The following is a 14197-nucleotide window of genomic DNA, read 5'->3' as shown; positions in this document are numbered from 1 at the left end:
AAATAATAAATTAGAAGAAATGTCTCCCAACATTCAAAATAAAGTTCTTTTAAAACAGTGTTTTCTATATTACTCCCACAGAACAGCCCACTTTTCTCTCCTGTGATGATGTACAAAGGCTGAATTCATCCCACATTTGTGGGGGAACGGAAGGCTGAAAGCTCCCAAAACCACACAGGCTGCATGTGCTGAGGTTTCTCTGCAGGAGGCTGGTCGGCCCCCACTATTTTGGGGGACACGGTGCTCCCCCGGAGGGCCTCTCTGAGGCTCTCTTGGCTGCCAAAGGAGTCGCTCTGACAGCACAGAGAGAAGTGGTGCTTGCCATGGGGCCAGCAGTGGTGGCAGCAGCCTGCGGCCTGTCATGGGGAGGCACAACCAGCGAGACTCAGCACTGCTGAGTGCTGCCTCTGTGGCAAATAATCTAAAATGTGGGGCAAGGTTACTTTGAGTTCCTTGAGTTGTCGGCTTTATGAGACAATTTGGGTGTTTCAAGCAGGTTCTGACAGAGATTTGCACAATTGTTAACAGAATGCAAAACCAAGTGGTGATCTGTGCAGTGCCTGAAAACAAACATTACTGGGTTTGTCTATACAAGGCATGCTAGGGTTTCTTTGTGTATAGATCTTATATACCCTTTTAGGGGCATATAGGCTCAGGGGCATATGTCTCATAGATACGTACACAAGTGCATCTCTAAAGGAAGCAGCTGGTGTAACCGTCCAGCTGCAGGTGGGACTTCCACAGCGGAGGAGCTGAGGCAGAACAGGGCAGATGGCTACGGTACAGACCAATGCCCCCCTCCACCAAACTAAAATTCTCCAGCAGGGCAGTTGCTGACTGTTTTTCTTCTCAGGAATGACAGCAAGGAGCCAGAGCTCCCTGGCACAAAATTCGGTTCCTCCCAGTCCAACTGTGGAGCAGTGCCCTGGCGCTGGGGCTTCTGCTTTGCCTGCCTGTGCGAGTGGGGCTGTGGAGAAATGGCTGGGGGTTGCCTTCAAGCCCAGGAGCCTGCACGTATAAGATATATATACTTAATATACTTTTAAGAGCATTGTATGGCAGAATTCTTCTTAAAAAAGCCTTTGAATGTGTTTCTTTCGTAGGTAACTAGGAGAGGGCACGCGTGCTTTGATTCGGGATCTTAACTATCTTTTTTCAGTCCCCAGCAGATAAGGTAGAAGCTGCAGTGATGGCTGCTATAGATGCTGGGTACCACCACTTCGATTGTCCCTGCGTGCACCAGAATGAGAATGAAGCTGGAAAGGGATTCAGCAGAAAATCAAGGAAGGTGCTGTGAAACGAGAGGAGCTCTTTGTGGCCAGTAAGGTAGGGAGCAGGCAATGTAGAATCCAGGGGAGGACCTGCTTTGTATAGAGCACATTCATAGGAGGGAATTCAAAGTGGTAGGGAAAGACTGTGCTGCAGCATGGAGCAATTCAGAACACAGTTCAGACCAAAGCTGACAAAAACTTCTTATTTTCACTTCATCATGTAGGCAGTTATGCAAGATAGGCTCCACAGTCTCTTTTATTCCCACAACTGTTCAAAATACATAATAAACTCAAGCTGTCGCTGTCCCAGAATGGGTACTGTTTTTTTTGCTGTTGTTTTCCTTTTTTTTTTTCTTTCTTTTTTTTTTCCTCCCCATATGTGAGAAATATTAGATTTGGCTCATCACACAAACTATTAACTAGAACACTATCTGCCTATACTAAGTGGCTTGTATATATCTTAACTGATGGAACAGGATTGTTTTTTCAGTTTACCACCACAGCACATCCTGCCTTCAGTGTCAGAGGCCAGTCCTGTTCACAGAGCAAGCCCCCTTTGAAGAGCGATAGGATGTCCTAATTCCCCATGGCCTCTCAAAGACAACAGAATGCTCCTGTCCTGTGTAGGACAGCACACGACAGCTTTAACCCAGCAGGTCATAGTGTGGTTTGGCTTTTTGTCTCCAGCTGTCATACATGTTTTATGAAAATCATCTGGTGAAGGGAGCCTGCTGGAAGTCTCTTGCTGACCTGAAACTGGATTACCTGGATCTCTACCTCACGCACTGGCCTCCATTGACTTTCCTACGTGGGAGAGCTCTCCAAAACTGCCAGTCATGCTCACAGCATTACTGCTGTTCCTGTCCAGAAAGATCACGTGTCTGTAGTGTGCACCAGCACTGCTCTGGTGCTGTTCATTCAGCCCTACTCTGGCCACTTGAGGCAGGCTCTTGAACTCTGATGCTGAGACTGCTGCTTGCACGGCATCCTCTGCCCTCTTGATACTTGGAGAGACAGACCTAGCACTAAGGTCAGGCCTTCCAGCTGTAAGCATGAGCTTGCTGGTTTACTTTTGTCTATGTATTGCATTCTACAAATCCAAAGTATGCTCACCTGCCAATGACTTAGCTCCCTCTTTGTGGGAAGGAGAGCTGTACTCTACTGTCTGACAGTAATTCTCTCCTCTGCATTTTACAGAATCACTAGAGGAAAGAAAATGTTTCTGATTTCTGTCTCTCTCTTTAATCACTGAGTCCTTAACACAATACAGATTGACCTGACGTTTGCTGTAGGAGCCTTCGCATTGTTTCACAGACCCTGGATTACAAAAGGTGAGACTTTCAGACTGCATGCACTTCAGAGAAGCTGGCGCCTCAGCCTATTTCTAGCTTAGCTTTTCCTTTCTGCTACAGCCAAGTCAAGAGCTTCATTCTATCTCTTGCTGTTGATCTTGTCAACTGTACGTTGTACTTTCAAAGGTGTCGTGGTTAGCTTTATGTGAACAAAGCCACTGAGTGAAAGTGTCATGGCTTTATACTATGACATCTGCAGAACATACTAGGTGTAGAGCAATATGGAGATGTGGAGATACAGCTCTACTCTCATACAGTGGGATGTGATTTTCCTCATGCCACTGACATGAACTGAGGATCCCCACAAAAGAATTGCATGTGTGCAGAGTGTATCTTATTCCACAGATGTGACTCACCACAGACCTAACCTACATGCTCTTCGTACCTAAGCATTTCCTTATATTTGTTTTTAAAGAGAAAATGCCATAACCCTGCATGAAGGATGCAGACAAGTACTAGTGTTTCCTGTACTAGACATTTAAATTATCATGGTCCTCAGCTGTCTCAGTATTAACCTAACCTCCCAACAGGGAATGTTTCAAGTGTGTTCTCTCACCGACAGGTAGGAGGGGACCCTTTCCCATAGTTGACAAAGGCATGTCTATACCCAGTAACACCGATGTTCTACATACGTGGCAGGTAAGCTCAGTCACAGTGGCAGAACCAAGTTTTCGGTCCTCAGCAGTCTCTTCCATGTCTTCATTGCCTTCAGCAGTCACATCTTGTGTGTTGATTTCATGGTATACAAAGTAGCTTTTCAGAACAAACTTGATAATCTTCAATGGAGCTATAGACCAAAGGACCTGACTAATGATCACAGTTGACTTTACCACAGTCCTTGAACTGCTCAGATACATTTTGCAGGAATAAAGACATTTTAGGTTCTTTTCATGGCTACACAAGAGCAGGATATTGAGTATAGCTGCTTTCCACATGTAACTTGGCATGAATTTCACCATCTTAAGATAAGAGCCTTTGGGCTCGAGTGTGACAAAGGATATGGCACAAATGTAGCACAGGCCCCTCTTCCCTCAGGCTTTCCAAGTACAAACAGTTGTCATTTCCTCTCATGAAGAGAAACAAGCCGCATCAGAACATCACCTTCAAAACCTGTCCTCTATTCCAGATGACGACTTTGCTCCTCTTTCTGTTAGGCCATGGAAGAGCTGCTGGATGCTGGTCAGGTGAAAGCCACTAGCGTCTCCAATTTTAACCATGAGCAGGTTGAACAAATTTTGAACAAGCCTGGACTGAAATACAAGCCTGCAAACAAACAGGTAAGTGACTGCTAAGTGACCTCAGGTGACTAGTTTTCAGGGATTATAAAGATCTGATTGCACTTTGTCCTGGTTTCAGGTAGGACAGAGTTAATTTTCCTCCTAGTAGCTGGCAGGGTGCTATGTTTTGGATTAGGATGAGAAGAGCGCTGATAACATGCTGATGTTTTAATTGTTGTAGAGCAGTGCTTACACCAAGCCAAGGACTTTTCAGCTTCTCGCTCTGTCCTGCTAGCGAGCAGGCTGGGGGTGCAGCAGGAGCTGGGAGGGGACAGACCCAGGACAGCTGACCCAAACTGGCCAAAGGGGTATTCCATACCATCTGACGTCATGCTGAACAATATATAGGGGTGGCTAGCCGGGGTGGGGGGCCGGCTGCTCGGGGATAGGCTGGGCATCGGTCAACGGGTGGTGAGCAATTGCATTGTGCATCACTTATTTTGTACACATTATTACTATTAATACTATTATTATTATTATTATTATTATTATTATTATTATTATTATTGTTATTATTTTTCCTGTCTTAATAAACTGTCGTTATCTCAACTCACAGGCTTCACTTTCCCGTTTCTCTCCCCCATCCCGGAGAGGGAGGGGGGAGGGTGAGCGAACGGCTGTGTGGTGTTTGGCTGCCAGCCGGGCTGAACCACAACAGTCCATTTGGCGCCCAACGTGGGGCTCGAAGGGTTGAGATATCGACAGATTTGACCCGAGTGTGTTAAACTAAAATTGGTATAAGTATTCGACCTGCTTAATAGTTGCTAGTCACAATGTTGATTGCTTTCATCTCAAGTCTGCTGTACCTGTTTCCCAAATTGAGTTTTATAGCAAGTTACTTTCTGTATGTGCTCCCTGTCGCGCTGTTTATCCTTTCCGGGCCCTGGTTTAAGATTGTTATGGTACTGTGTGGTGTAACGATGGCTTATGAAATGATGAGATATCTGGTCATGACTCTAACCTGGTATTTGTACTCAGCACTGTCGTCGACTCTATACTTCGGAAACCATATCTCAGAAACTATTAGCAATTACACCTGTTGCCTTTTTTCATCAGGGAGTCAATCTGTGGAGGGGACAGGGGAAGATATTTTCTCCTACCTGTTCACTCTCCCTTCCTCCTTCACCACCCTCTTATCCCCCGAGCTAGTTACGGTAGCTCTCCAAGATGTTGAATATCCTTGGGATACTCAGACCAGCATGTTCTTGTTGTTATGTCTCCTGAATGTGCTTCAGGTTTTGTTTAAGGTTAAACAACTACTTAGGAATCTCATCTGGAGATCTGTCTTGAGGCGGGATATTTGCGAGTGGCAGGGAGTGTGGGAGGATATGGGCAGGTTTCTAGGGCAGTGGGCACCTCCAGTGTTTTGGACGTTCACCCCTGAACAACTGCAAAATCCTAAAAAACTGGTAGAATGCTTGAAAAAAAGGTGTCATGACTCTGGCAGTTCCAAAGTGACACAAATCACTGTGGCGTGCTGGGGTCTGGCCGGTGCCTATCGAGCTGCAATTGATGCTACTATCAACCTAGTGACAGCTCCCGCAGCCGTTCCAGCTCCAGCTCCCGCAGCCGTCCCGGTTCCAGCTCCTGCAGCCGTTCCAGCTCCCGCAGCCGTTCCAGCTCCAGCTCCCGCAGCCGTCCCAGTTTCGGCTCCTGCAGCCGTTCCAGCTCCCGCAGCCGTTCCAGCTCCAGCTCCCGCAGCTGTTCCAGCTCCAGCTCCTGCAGCCGTTCCAGCTCCAGCTCCCGCAGCCGTTCCAGCTCCCGCAGCCGTTCCAGCTCCAGCTCCCGCAGCCGTTCCAGCTCCAGCTCCCACAGCCGTTCCAGCTCCCGTAGCCGTTCCAGCTCCAGCTCCTGCAGCCGTCCCGGCACCCACAGCCGTTCCAGCTCCCGCAGCCGTTCCCACTCCTGTGGCTGGGTCAGAGAAACGAACTGTAGCAGTGCAAGTTGCCCCTGCAGAGGGTACTCCAACCCCTGTGGCAGACCCTGTGGCTGGGTCGGAGAAACGAACTGTAGCAGTGCAAGTTGCCCCTGCAGAGGGTATTCCAACCCCTGTGGCAGACTCTGTGGCTGGGTCGGAGAGGCGAGCTGTAGCAGTGCAAGTTGCCCCTGTAGAAAAGGTGAAAAAATGGTGTAGAGACTCAGGTCGTTTAGAACGCAGAAAGTCTTCTGCTAAGTCTGGGCGTGGAGAAGACGAGGCTGGGCCATCAAGTGTGCAGGAGGATGAAGATGAGGATGAGGATGTCAGAAAATCAACAGTAACTACCCGAACCCTATACCAGCGTGAGCTACGAGATGTGCGAAATGATTTTGGTCGCTGTATAGGGGAACAGCTTGTCACCTGGCTGCTCCGGTGCTGGGACACTGGAGCCAATTGTGTGGAATTAGAGGGCAGGGAAGCCAGGCGGTTGGGATCCCTTGCTAGAGATGCAAGCATTGACAAAGCCATTGGAGATGGAGCACGATCTCACAGCCTCTGGAGGCGTCTCCTGTTAGCTGTGAAGGGAAGGTATCCCTACAAGGAAGAACTTGTATGTCTACCAGTCAAGTGGACCACCATGGAGAAGGGAATCCAGTACCTGAGGGAATTAGCCGTACGGGAAGTAATTTATAAGGACCTAGACGACGCACAAACATCCACAGATCCAGATGAAGTCCAGTGTACTCGACCCATATGGCGGAAGTTTGTACAGAATGCACCATCAACATGGGCCAGCACATTGTCAATAATAACCTGGAAAGACGGTGAAGATCCCACAGTGGGTGACATGGCTAAACAACTCCGGCAGTACGAAGGAAATCTCTCCTCTTCCCTACAGGCCTGCGTCTCGGCTGTGGAGAAACTCTCTGAAGAGTTCCACCAACTTAAAGAGAATTTATCTTCCCCCCCACCTGAACGAACCAGTGGCCACCAACTAAAAGAGAATACTTTGGAGAAACTTTTTGAAGAGGTCCACCAACTTAAAGAGAGTGTATTTTCTTCCCCACCTGTACGAACCAGCGTCTCGGCTATTAGGGGTAAACGCGCATCCGTGCAAAGAAGACAATATGGTGGGTACACACCCCGCGCCACCCTGTGGTTCTACCTACGTGACCATGGAGAGGACATGAGAAAATGGGATGGAAAATCTACTGAGACCCTAGAGGCACGGGTACGTGAGTTGCAAAAGAAAACAATCGGGAGAAAGGGGTTCTCTGAAAAGTTTGCTGCTCCAACTTCTGGCAGGCAGTCTTTTAAACACAGAAACGAAGATTCTGACCAGGACTAGAGGGGCCCTGCCTCCAGCCAGGGGGAGGAAAGGGACAACCGAGTTTATTGGACTGTGTGGATTCGATGGCCTGGCACGTCTGACGCACAGAAGTATAAGGCTTTAGTAGACACCGGTGCACAATGTACTCTAATGCCATCAAGCTGTAAAGGGCCAGAGCCCATCTGTATTTACGGCGTGACAGGGGGATCCCAGCAGTTAACTGTATTGGAAGCTGAAGTGAGTCTAACTGGAAATGAGTGGCAAAAGCACCGTATTGTGACTGGCCTGGATGCTCCGTGCATCCTTGGCATAGACTATCTTAGAAGAGGCTATTTCAAGGACCCAAAAGGGTTCCGCTGGGCTTTTGGCATAGCTGCCTTAGAGACAGAGGACATTAAACGGTTGTCTACCTTGCCCGGTCTCTCAGAGGACCCTTCTATTGTGGGGTTGCTGAGGGTTGAAGAACAGCAAGTGCCAATCGCTACGACAACTGTGCACCGGCGGCAATATCGCACCAACCGAGACTCCCTGATTCCCATCCATGAGCTAATTCGTCAACTGGAGAGCCAAGGAGTGATCAGCAAGACCCATTCACCTTTTAATAGTCCCATATGGCCAGTGCAAAAGTCTAATGGTGAGTGGAGACTAACAGTGGACTATCGTGGCCTGAATGAAGTCACGCCACCACTGAGTGCTGCAGTGCCAGACATGCTAGAACTCCAGTACGAACTGGAATCAAAGGCAGCAAGTGGTATGCCACAATTGATATTGCTAATGCATTTTTCTCCATCCCTCTAGCAGCAGAGTGCAGGCCACAGTTTGCTTTCACTTGGAGGGGAGTCCAATATACTTGGAATCGGCTGCCCCAGGGGTGGAAACATAGCCCTACCATTTGCCATGGACTGATCCAGTCTGCGCTGGAGCAGGAGGAGGCTCCTGAACACCTGCAGTACATCGATGACATCATTGTGTGGGGTGACACTGCAGAGGAAGTTTTTTGAGAAAGGGAAGAAAATAGTCCAAATCCTTCTGAAGGCCGGTTTTGCCATAAAACAAAATAAAGTTAAAGGACCTGCACGAGAGATCCAGTTTTTAGGAATAAAATGGCAAGATGGACGTCGTCAAATCCCAATGGATGTGATCAACAAAATAACAGCTATGTCTCCACCAACTAGCAAAAAGGAAACACAAACTTTCCTAGGTGTCGTGGGGTTTTGGAGAATGCATATTCCAAATTACAGCCTGATTGTAAACCCGCTCTACCAAGTAACCCGTAAGAAGAATGCTTTTGAATGGGGCCCTGAGCAACAACAAGCCTTTGAACAAATTAAGCAGGAAATAGTTCATGCAGTAGCCCTTGGGCCAGTCCGAACAGGACCAGATGTAAAGAATGTGCTCTACACCGCAGCCGGGGAGAATGGTCCCACCTGGAGCCTGAGGAAAGAACCTGGGGAAACTCGAGGTCGACCCCTGGGGTTTTGGAGTCGGGGATACAGAGGATCTGAGGCCCGCTATACTCCAACCGAAAAGGAGATATTGGCAGCATATGAGGGAGTTCGATCTGCTTCGGAAGTGGTCGGTACTGAAGCGCAGCTCCTCCTGGCACCCCGACTGCCGGTACTGGGTTGGATGTTCAAAGGAAGGGTCCCCTCTACACATCATGCAACTGATGCTACATGGAGCAAGTGGGTTGCACTGATTACTCAGCGGGCTCGAATAGGAAACCCCAGTCGCCCAGGAATCCTGGAAGTGATTATGGACTGGCCAGAAGGCAAGTACTTTGGGATATCATCAGAGGAGGAGGTGGTCCGTGCTGAAGAAGCCCCACTGTACAACAAGCTACCAGAAAATGAGAAGAAATACGCCCTGTTCACTGATGGGTCCTGTCGTATTGTGGGAAAGCATCGGAGATGGAAAGCTGCTGTATGGAGTCCTACACGACGAGTTGCAGAAGCTGCTGAGGGAGAAGGTGAATCGAGTCAGTTTGCAGAAGTGAAAGCCGTTCAGCTGGCCTTAGATATTGCTGAACGAGAGAAGTGGCCAGTTCTCTATCTCTACACTGATTCATGGATGGTAGCAAATGCCCTGTGGGGGTGGCTACAGCAATGGAAGCAGAACAACTGGGAACGCCGGGGCAAACCCATCTGGGCTGCTGCATTGTGGCAAGATATTGCTGCCCGGGTAGAGAACCTGGTTGTAAAGGTACGCCATGTAGATGCTCATGTGCCCAAGAATCGGGCTACTGAAGAACATCAAAACAACCAGCAGGTGGATCAGGCTGCTAAGATTGAAGTGGCTCAGGTGGACCTGGACTGGCAACATAAAGGTGAATTATTTATAGCCCGATGGGCCCATGACACCTCAGGCCATCAAGGTAGAGATGCAACATACAGATGGGCTCGTGACCGAGGGGTGGACCTGACCATGGACACTATAGCACAGGTTATTCATGATTGTGAAACATGTGCTGCAATTAAACAAGCCAAACGGTCAAAGCCTCTCTGGTATGGAGGACGATGGCTGAAATACAAATATGGAGAGGCCTGGCAGATTGATTACATCACACTCCCCCAAACCCGCAACGGCAAGCGCCACGTACTTACAATGGTGGAAGCAACCACCGGATGGCTGGAAACATATCCTGTGCCCCATGCCACCGCCCGGAACACTATCCTGGGCCTTGAAAAGCAAGTCCTATGGCGACATGGCACCCCAGAAAGAATTGAGTCAGACAATGGGACTCATTTCCGAAACAACCTTATAGACACTTGGGCCAAAGAACATGGTATTGAGTGGGTGTATCACATCCCTTATCATGCACCAGCCTCCGGGAAAGTTGAACGATACAATGGACTGTTAAAGACTACACTGAAAGCGATGGGTGCTGGGACATTCAAAAATTGGGAAACACATTTGGCAAAGGCCACCTGGTTAGTCAATACTAGAGGATCTGCCAACCGAGCTGGATCTGCCCAATCAAACCTGTTACGCACTGTAGAAGGGGATAAAGTTCCTGTAGTGCACGTAAGAAACATGCTGGGTAAGACAGTCTGGGCTACTCCTGCCTCAGGAAAAGGCAAGCCCATTCGTGGGATTGCTTTTGCCCAGGGACCTGGATGCACTTGGTGGGTAATGCAAAAGAATGGGGAGGTCCGGTGTGTACCTCAAGGGGACCTAATACTGGGTGAGAATAGCCCATGAGTTGAATTGTAGTATGTTAATTATCATATAACACTGTATGTCATCACTACCATGGTTGCTATATATCATAGATGAAAATGGTGACTAATTAGAAGGTATTGGAAAGAGTGTAACCTGAGCATGACATAAATGGTATGGAATAAGGGGTGGATATCTGTCCTGGTTTCAGGTAGGACAGAGTTAATTTTCCTCCTAGTAGCTGGCAGGGTGTTATGTTTTGGATTAGGATGAGAAGAGCGCTGATAACATGCTGATGTTTTAATTGTTGTAGAGCAGTGCTTACACCAAGCCAAGGACTTTTCAGCCTCTCTCTGTCCTGCTAGCGAGCAGGCTGGGGATGCAGCAGGAGCTGGGAGGGGACAGACCCAGGACAGCTGACCCAAACTGGCCAAAGGGGTATTCCATACCATCTGACATCATGCTGAACAATATATAGGGGTGGCTAGCCGGGGTGGGGGGCCGGCTGCTCGGGGATAGGCTGGGCATCGGTCAACGGGTGGTGAGCAATTGCATTGTGCATCACTTATTTTGTACACATTATTACTATTAATACTATTATTATTATTATTATTATTATTATTATTATTGTTATTATTTTTCCTGTCTTAATAAACTGTCGTTATCTCAACTCACAGGCTTCACTTTCCCATTTCTCTCCCCCATCCCGGAGAGGGAGGGGGGAGGGTGAGCAAACGGCTGTGTGGTGTTTGGCTGCCAGCCGGGCTAAACCACAACAACTTGAAGCCAGATATGGAAAAAGGGAGAACAAAGTGGACACAGCTTGCACTCTAAATCCCACCCTACGATTATTTCTGAATATACATAAGGATGTTTTGGATCTCCTGTATCCTGACAGGGCTGAAGTTGAGGGACACAGATTACAACCAGAACTTCTCAAAGCTCCTTATTTGACCTGCTATTAGTGAAAGAATCAAGCTCCTAGTATCAGCAGCTTACTACTTACACAACGCATGCATTTCTTCCTTTTCGTGTGTGTGCACGCACACAGGCACATGCACAACTTGCTGAGTCATGCTGCTGGAATAAAAAATGGGAAGTCAATTTTAACTATATGTGCAGAAGCAGAGCATGTATTGACACTAGAGGCATCCTGGTATCTGCCCTGAAAAACTTATAATTATACAATATAAATAATATATATACATACAGTATTTATTAAATATAAATTGTATATATGCATATACATATATTAAAATCATCCTACTCTTCATCTACCTATAGCAGTCCTTACCCTCTTGGATGCAGGAGCTACACACCTGCTGCCAATGCTTATTTCTCCAAGTCACCTTGTACAGATTCGACAGAGTCTTACAGTTCTGAATTCACTAATTCTCGTAGCTTTACTATGAGTACTAGTCTCCCGAGATTTTCAGTCCTAAGATACATTAACATAGACTTCCTCAGCTTAGCTACCAAAAAAAGAGCAGGCTGAAAAGACAAAATGCATCTTCATCCAAACCTACAGAATCCCTTCACACAAAGTCACAAAAAGGGGCTTTTATGACAAGAACAGAGAAATTGAGATAATAGCAGATGCATCATTCCCTTATAATCTCACTCTACAATTATTGCAGTATGTACAAGGCACAAGGGTTTTCAGTATTGGCTAAATACTGCTTAGATATCTCAGAGAACCACTTCAGAACATTCCTTCCTGGGGTGAAGGAACCCAAAGATAAGCTCCAGGAAACCCTTCTTCCCCAGCACAAAGAGCCAGAGATGCAGGAAGCCTTACTGTAAGTAGGCGCTATACAAAACTAGGGCTGTATAATATCCTGCAAAGACTGGCACACTGAAAAAAATCAGCCTGTAACTGCATTGGGCGATTATCCCTGCAGCAAGTTACATCAGTTGTATTGTTATCAATGTCTGTACTTCTGTGTTGACAGACTGAATACCATCCATATCTGACCCAGGAGAAGCTGATCAAGTACTGCCAATCCAAAGGGATCGCTGTGACAGCATACAGCCCCCTTGGTTCTCCTGACAGGCCATGGTAAGACTGATTTGCAAGTAGCAAGGATGCTGGCATGGATTGCGCTTGAAGGATTGATACTATAAATGCACCATTGATTGTTGATCTAGATACAGGTTTGTGTGATAGCTTTTCTCTGCGTAGGGCTAAGCCAGAGGATACACAGCATAAAGGACAGCTAATGACAAGGGATGCAAAGGACAGCCTCGCTCTTCATTCCCTGCGAACTACGTTGCCCTCCTGTGGTGTTAATCGGTACTGCAGGTACTGGCCATCAGAATTTCACGAGATGCTTACTTGGATTAAGTGGAATATGAAAGCCTTGTAAATCTTCCTTTGGATCAGGACAGGAAGATGCAACTTTGAGAAATTGAAGCATTCTGCAATACAAAGGTCTCACCAAGCTTCTTGGAACAGCTGGCACATAAAACTGCAACTTCTGATTTTTATTCCCTCTGCCGCTGAAGTCTTGGAAATCCAGAGATGCCTCTTTCCTTTCCCTCCTTTGTGAAGCAGTCATTTCTTCTCAATAGCACACTCCAACGCGGACTTGTTCTTTAATTCTGTGAATCTTGCTTACAATCTCTCATTTTTCAGAGGTGATTTCCAGCTGTTTCTTATTGGGTGTTTGACTTTGAACTGACTAAAGAGGCGGCAACCATTCTCAGCTTTAACAGGAAGCGGAGAGCCCACATGATGAGCACATAAGTGGTAGTGTTCACTATTATTTTTCAAAACCCTTAATTTATGAATACCATATACACATTTTATGTCTGAACACTGCCTAGAATGCAGAGAACCTGAATGACAAAGGGACACAGGTGTTCCCAGCATAAAAAGGGCTCATACTTTCCAGTAAAACAAATCTGGAATAAATTAATTCTACAACTATACAGTTTGGATCCTTCCTTGGTAGCTCCTCTAATCACCCAGTACAGCTTGATACAAATAAAATAAAATAAAATAAAATAAAATAAAATAAAATAAAATAAAATAGATGGCTGAAAGGAATTCCTTTCATTTCAGGGGCAAAACTGATGAGGAGTGCCATTTCAATGCAAAATACTGAAGATGGTCATATCCTGCCCTCCTCTGGAGCTTGGCCTAACATTCTTCCTACCAATTTATCCAGCTTTCTTATTGCATCTGTCCTCCTGCTGCACATGAAGTCACAGGATATGTATTCAGTGATGTTGTTAGTTATTTTTTTTTCCTTGAAAAAAAACGACACAGAAAATTTGTTCTAAAGAACAAAATGTGAGCTGTTATAATTTCCTTCCCAAACGTGGAGAGACCTTGAAATACAAATTCACATTTGTACTCAGTCTTGCATCAGCGCAACAGTCAGAAGACAGCAGCTGGGAGTACTGGGTAAAAACCTCCTATGAGGAATGTGAAGTAAAGATCAAATTCCTGAGGATGAGGGAGACAACCAGGAATTTCACCACTTTAAAACTAACTTCAAGAGTTTGTTTGTTTGTTTTCCCCTAGTGTACCCACCCGCCACCCCCTTTAGCCCTCTCTTAAATTTTCCTCATGCAGAAAACATACAGATGCATACTGGGCAATAGTTTACACAGGCTTTCTTCTATGTGTCAGAATACAACAGAGTGGTGACTTTCTTTTGGATACAACTACTTCAACATGTGTTTCACGTTATTGTTATCTGTGAAATTCTATCCTTATGTAGAAAACTATTAATGAAACCAAACTTGTGCACGAAATTTCATTCAAATGCCCCTATTTAAAAAACAAAAACAAACGAAGAAAAAGCCACAAAATTAATCTTTAAATGCAACAATGAAATAATTAAATTTTTGCCTGATCAAAAAGATCTTCTGCTTTGAAAGTC

General features: G+C 46.4%; 2 protein-coding genes across 2 annotated transcripts in view; both read left to right on the top strand.

The window, feature by feature from the left end:
• LOC118250051 (aldo-keto reductase family 1 member B1-like) overlaps window positions 1-14197 on the top strand; it is a 35691-nt gene that overhangs the window by 9712 nt on the left and 11782 nt on the right. The window lies entirely within an intron of this gene.
• LOC118250069 (aldo-keto reductase family 1 member B1-like) lies at window positions 772-12673 on the top strand. Its single transcript, XM_035550698.1, is given in 8 exon segments — window positions 772-780; window positions 1160-1259; window positions 1262-1326; window positions 1959-2079; window positions 3186-3262; window positions 3778-3900; window positions 12260-12366; window positions 12490-12673. Coding segments are annotated over 8 exon segments (786 nt in total).

Source organism: Cygnus atratus, chromosome 1 (genome assembly GCF_013377495.2).
Source record: "Cygnus atratus isolate AKBS03 ecotype Queensland, Australia chromosome 1, CAtr_DNAZoo_HiC_assembly, whole genome shotgun sequence".
Lineage (NCBI taxonomy): Eukaryota > Metazoa > Chordata > Aves > Anseriformes > Anatidae > Cygnus > Cygnus atratus.
The sequence above is the reverse complement of the archived record's forward strand: the minus strand, read 5'-3'. Positions and strand labels throughout refer to the sequence as shown.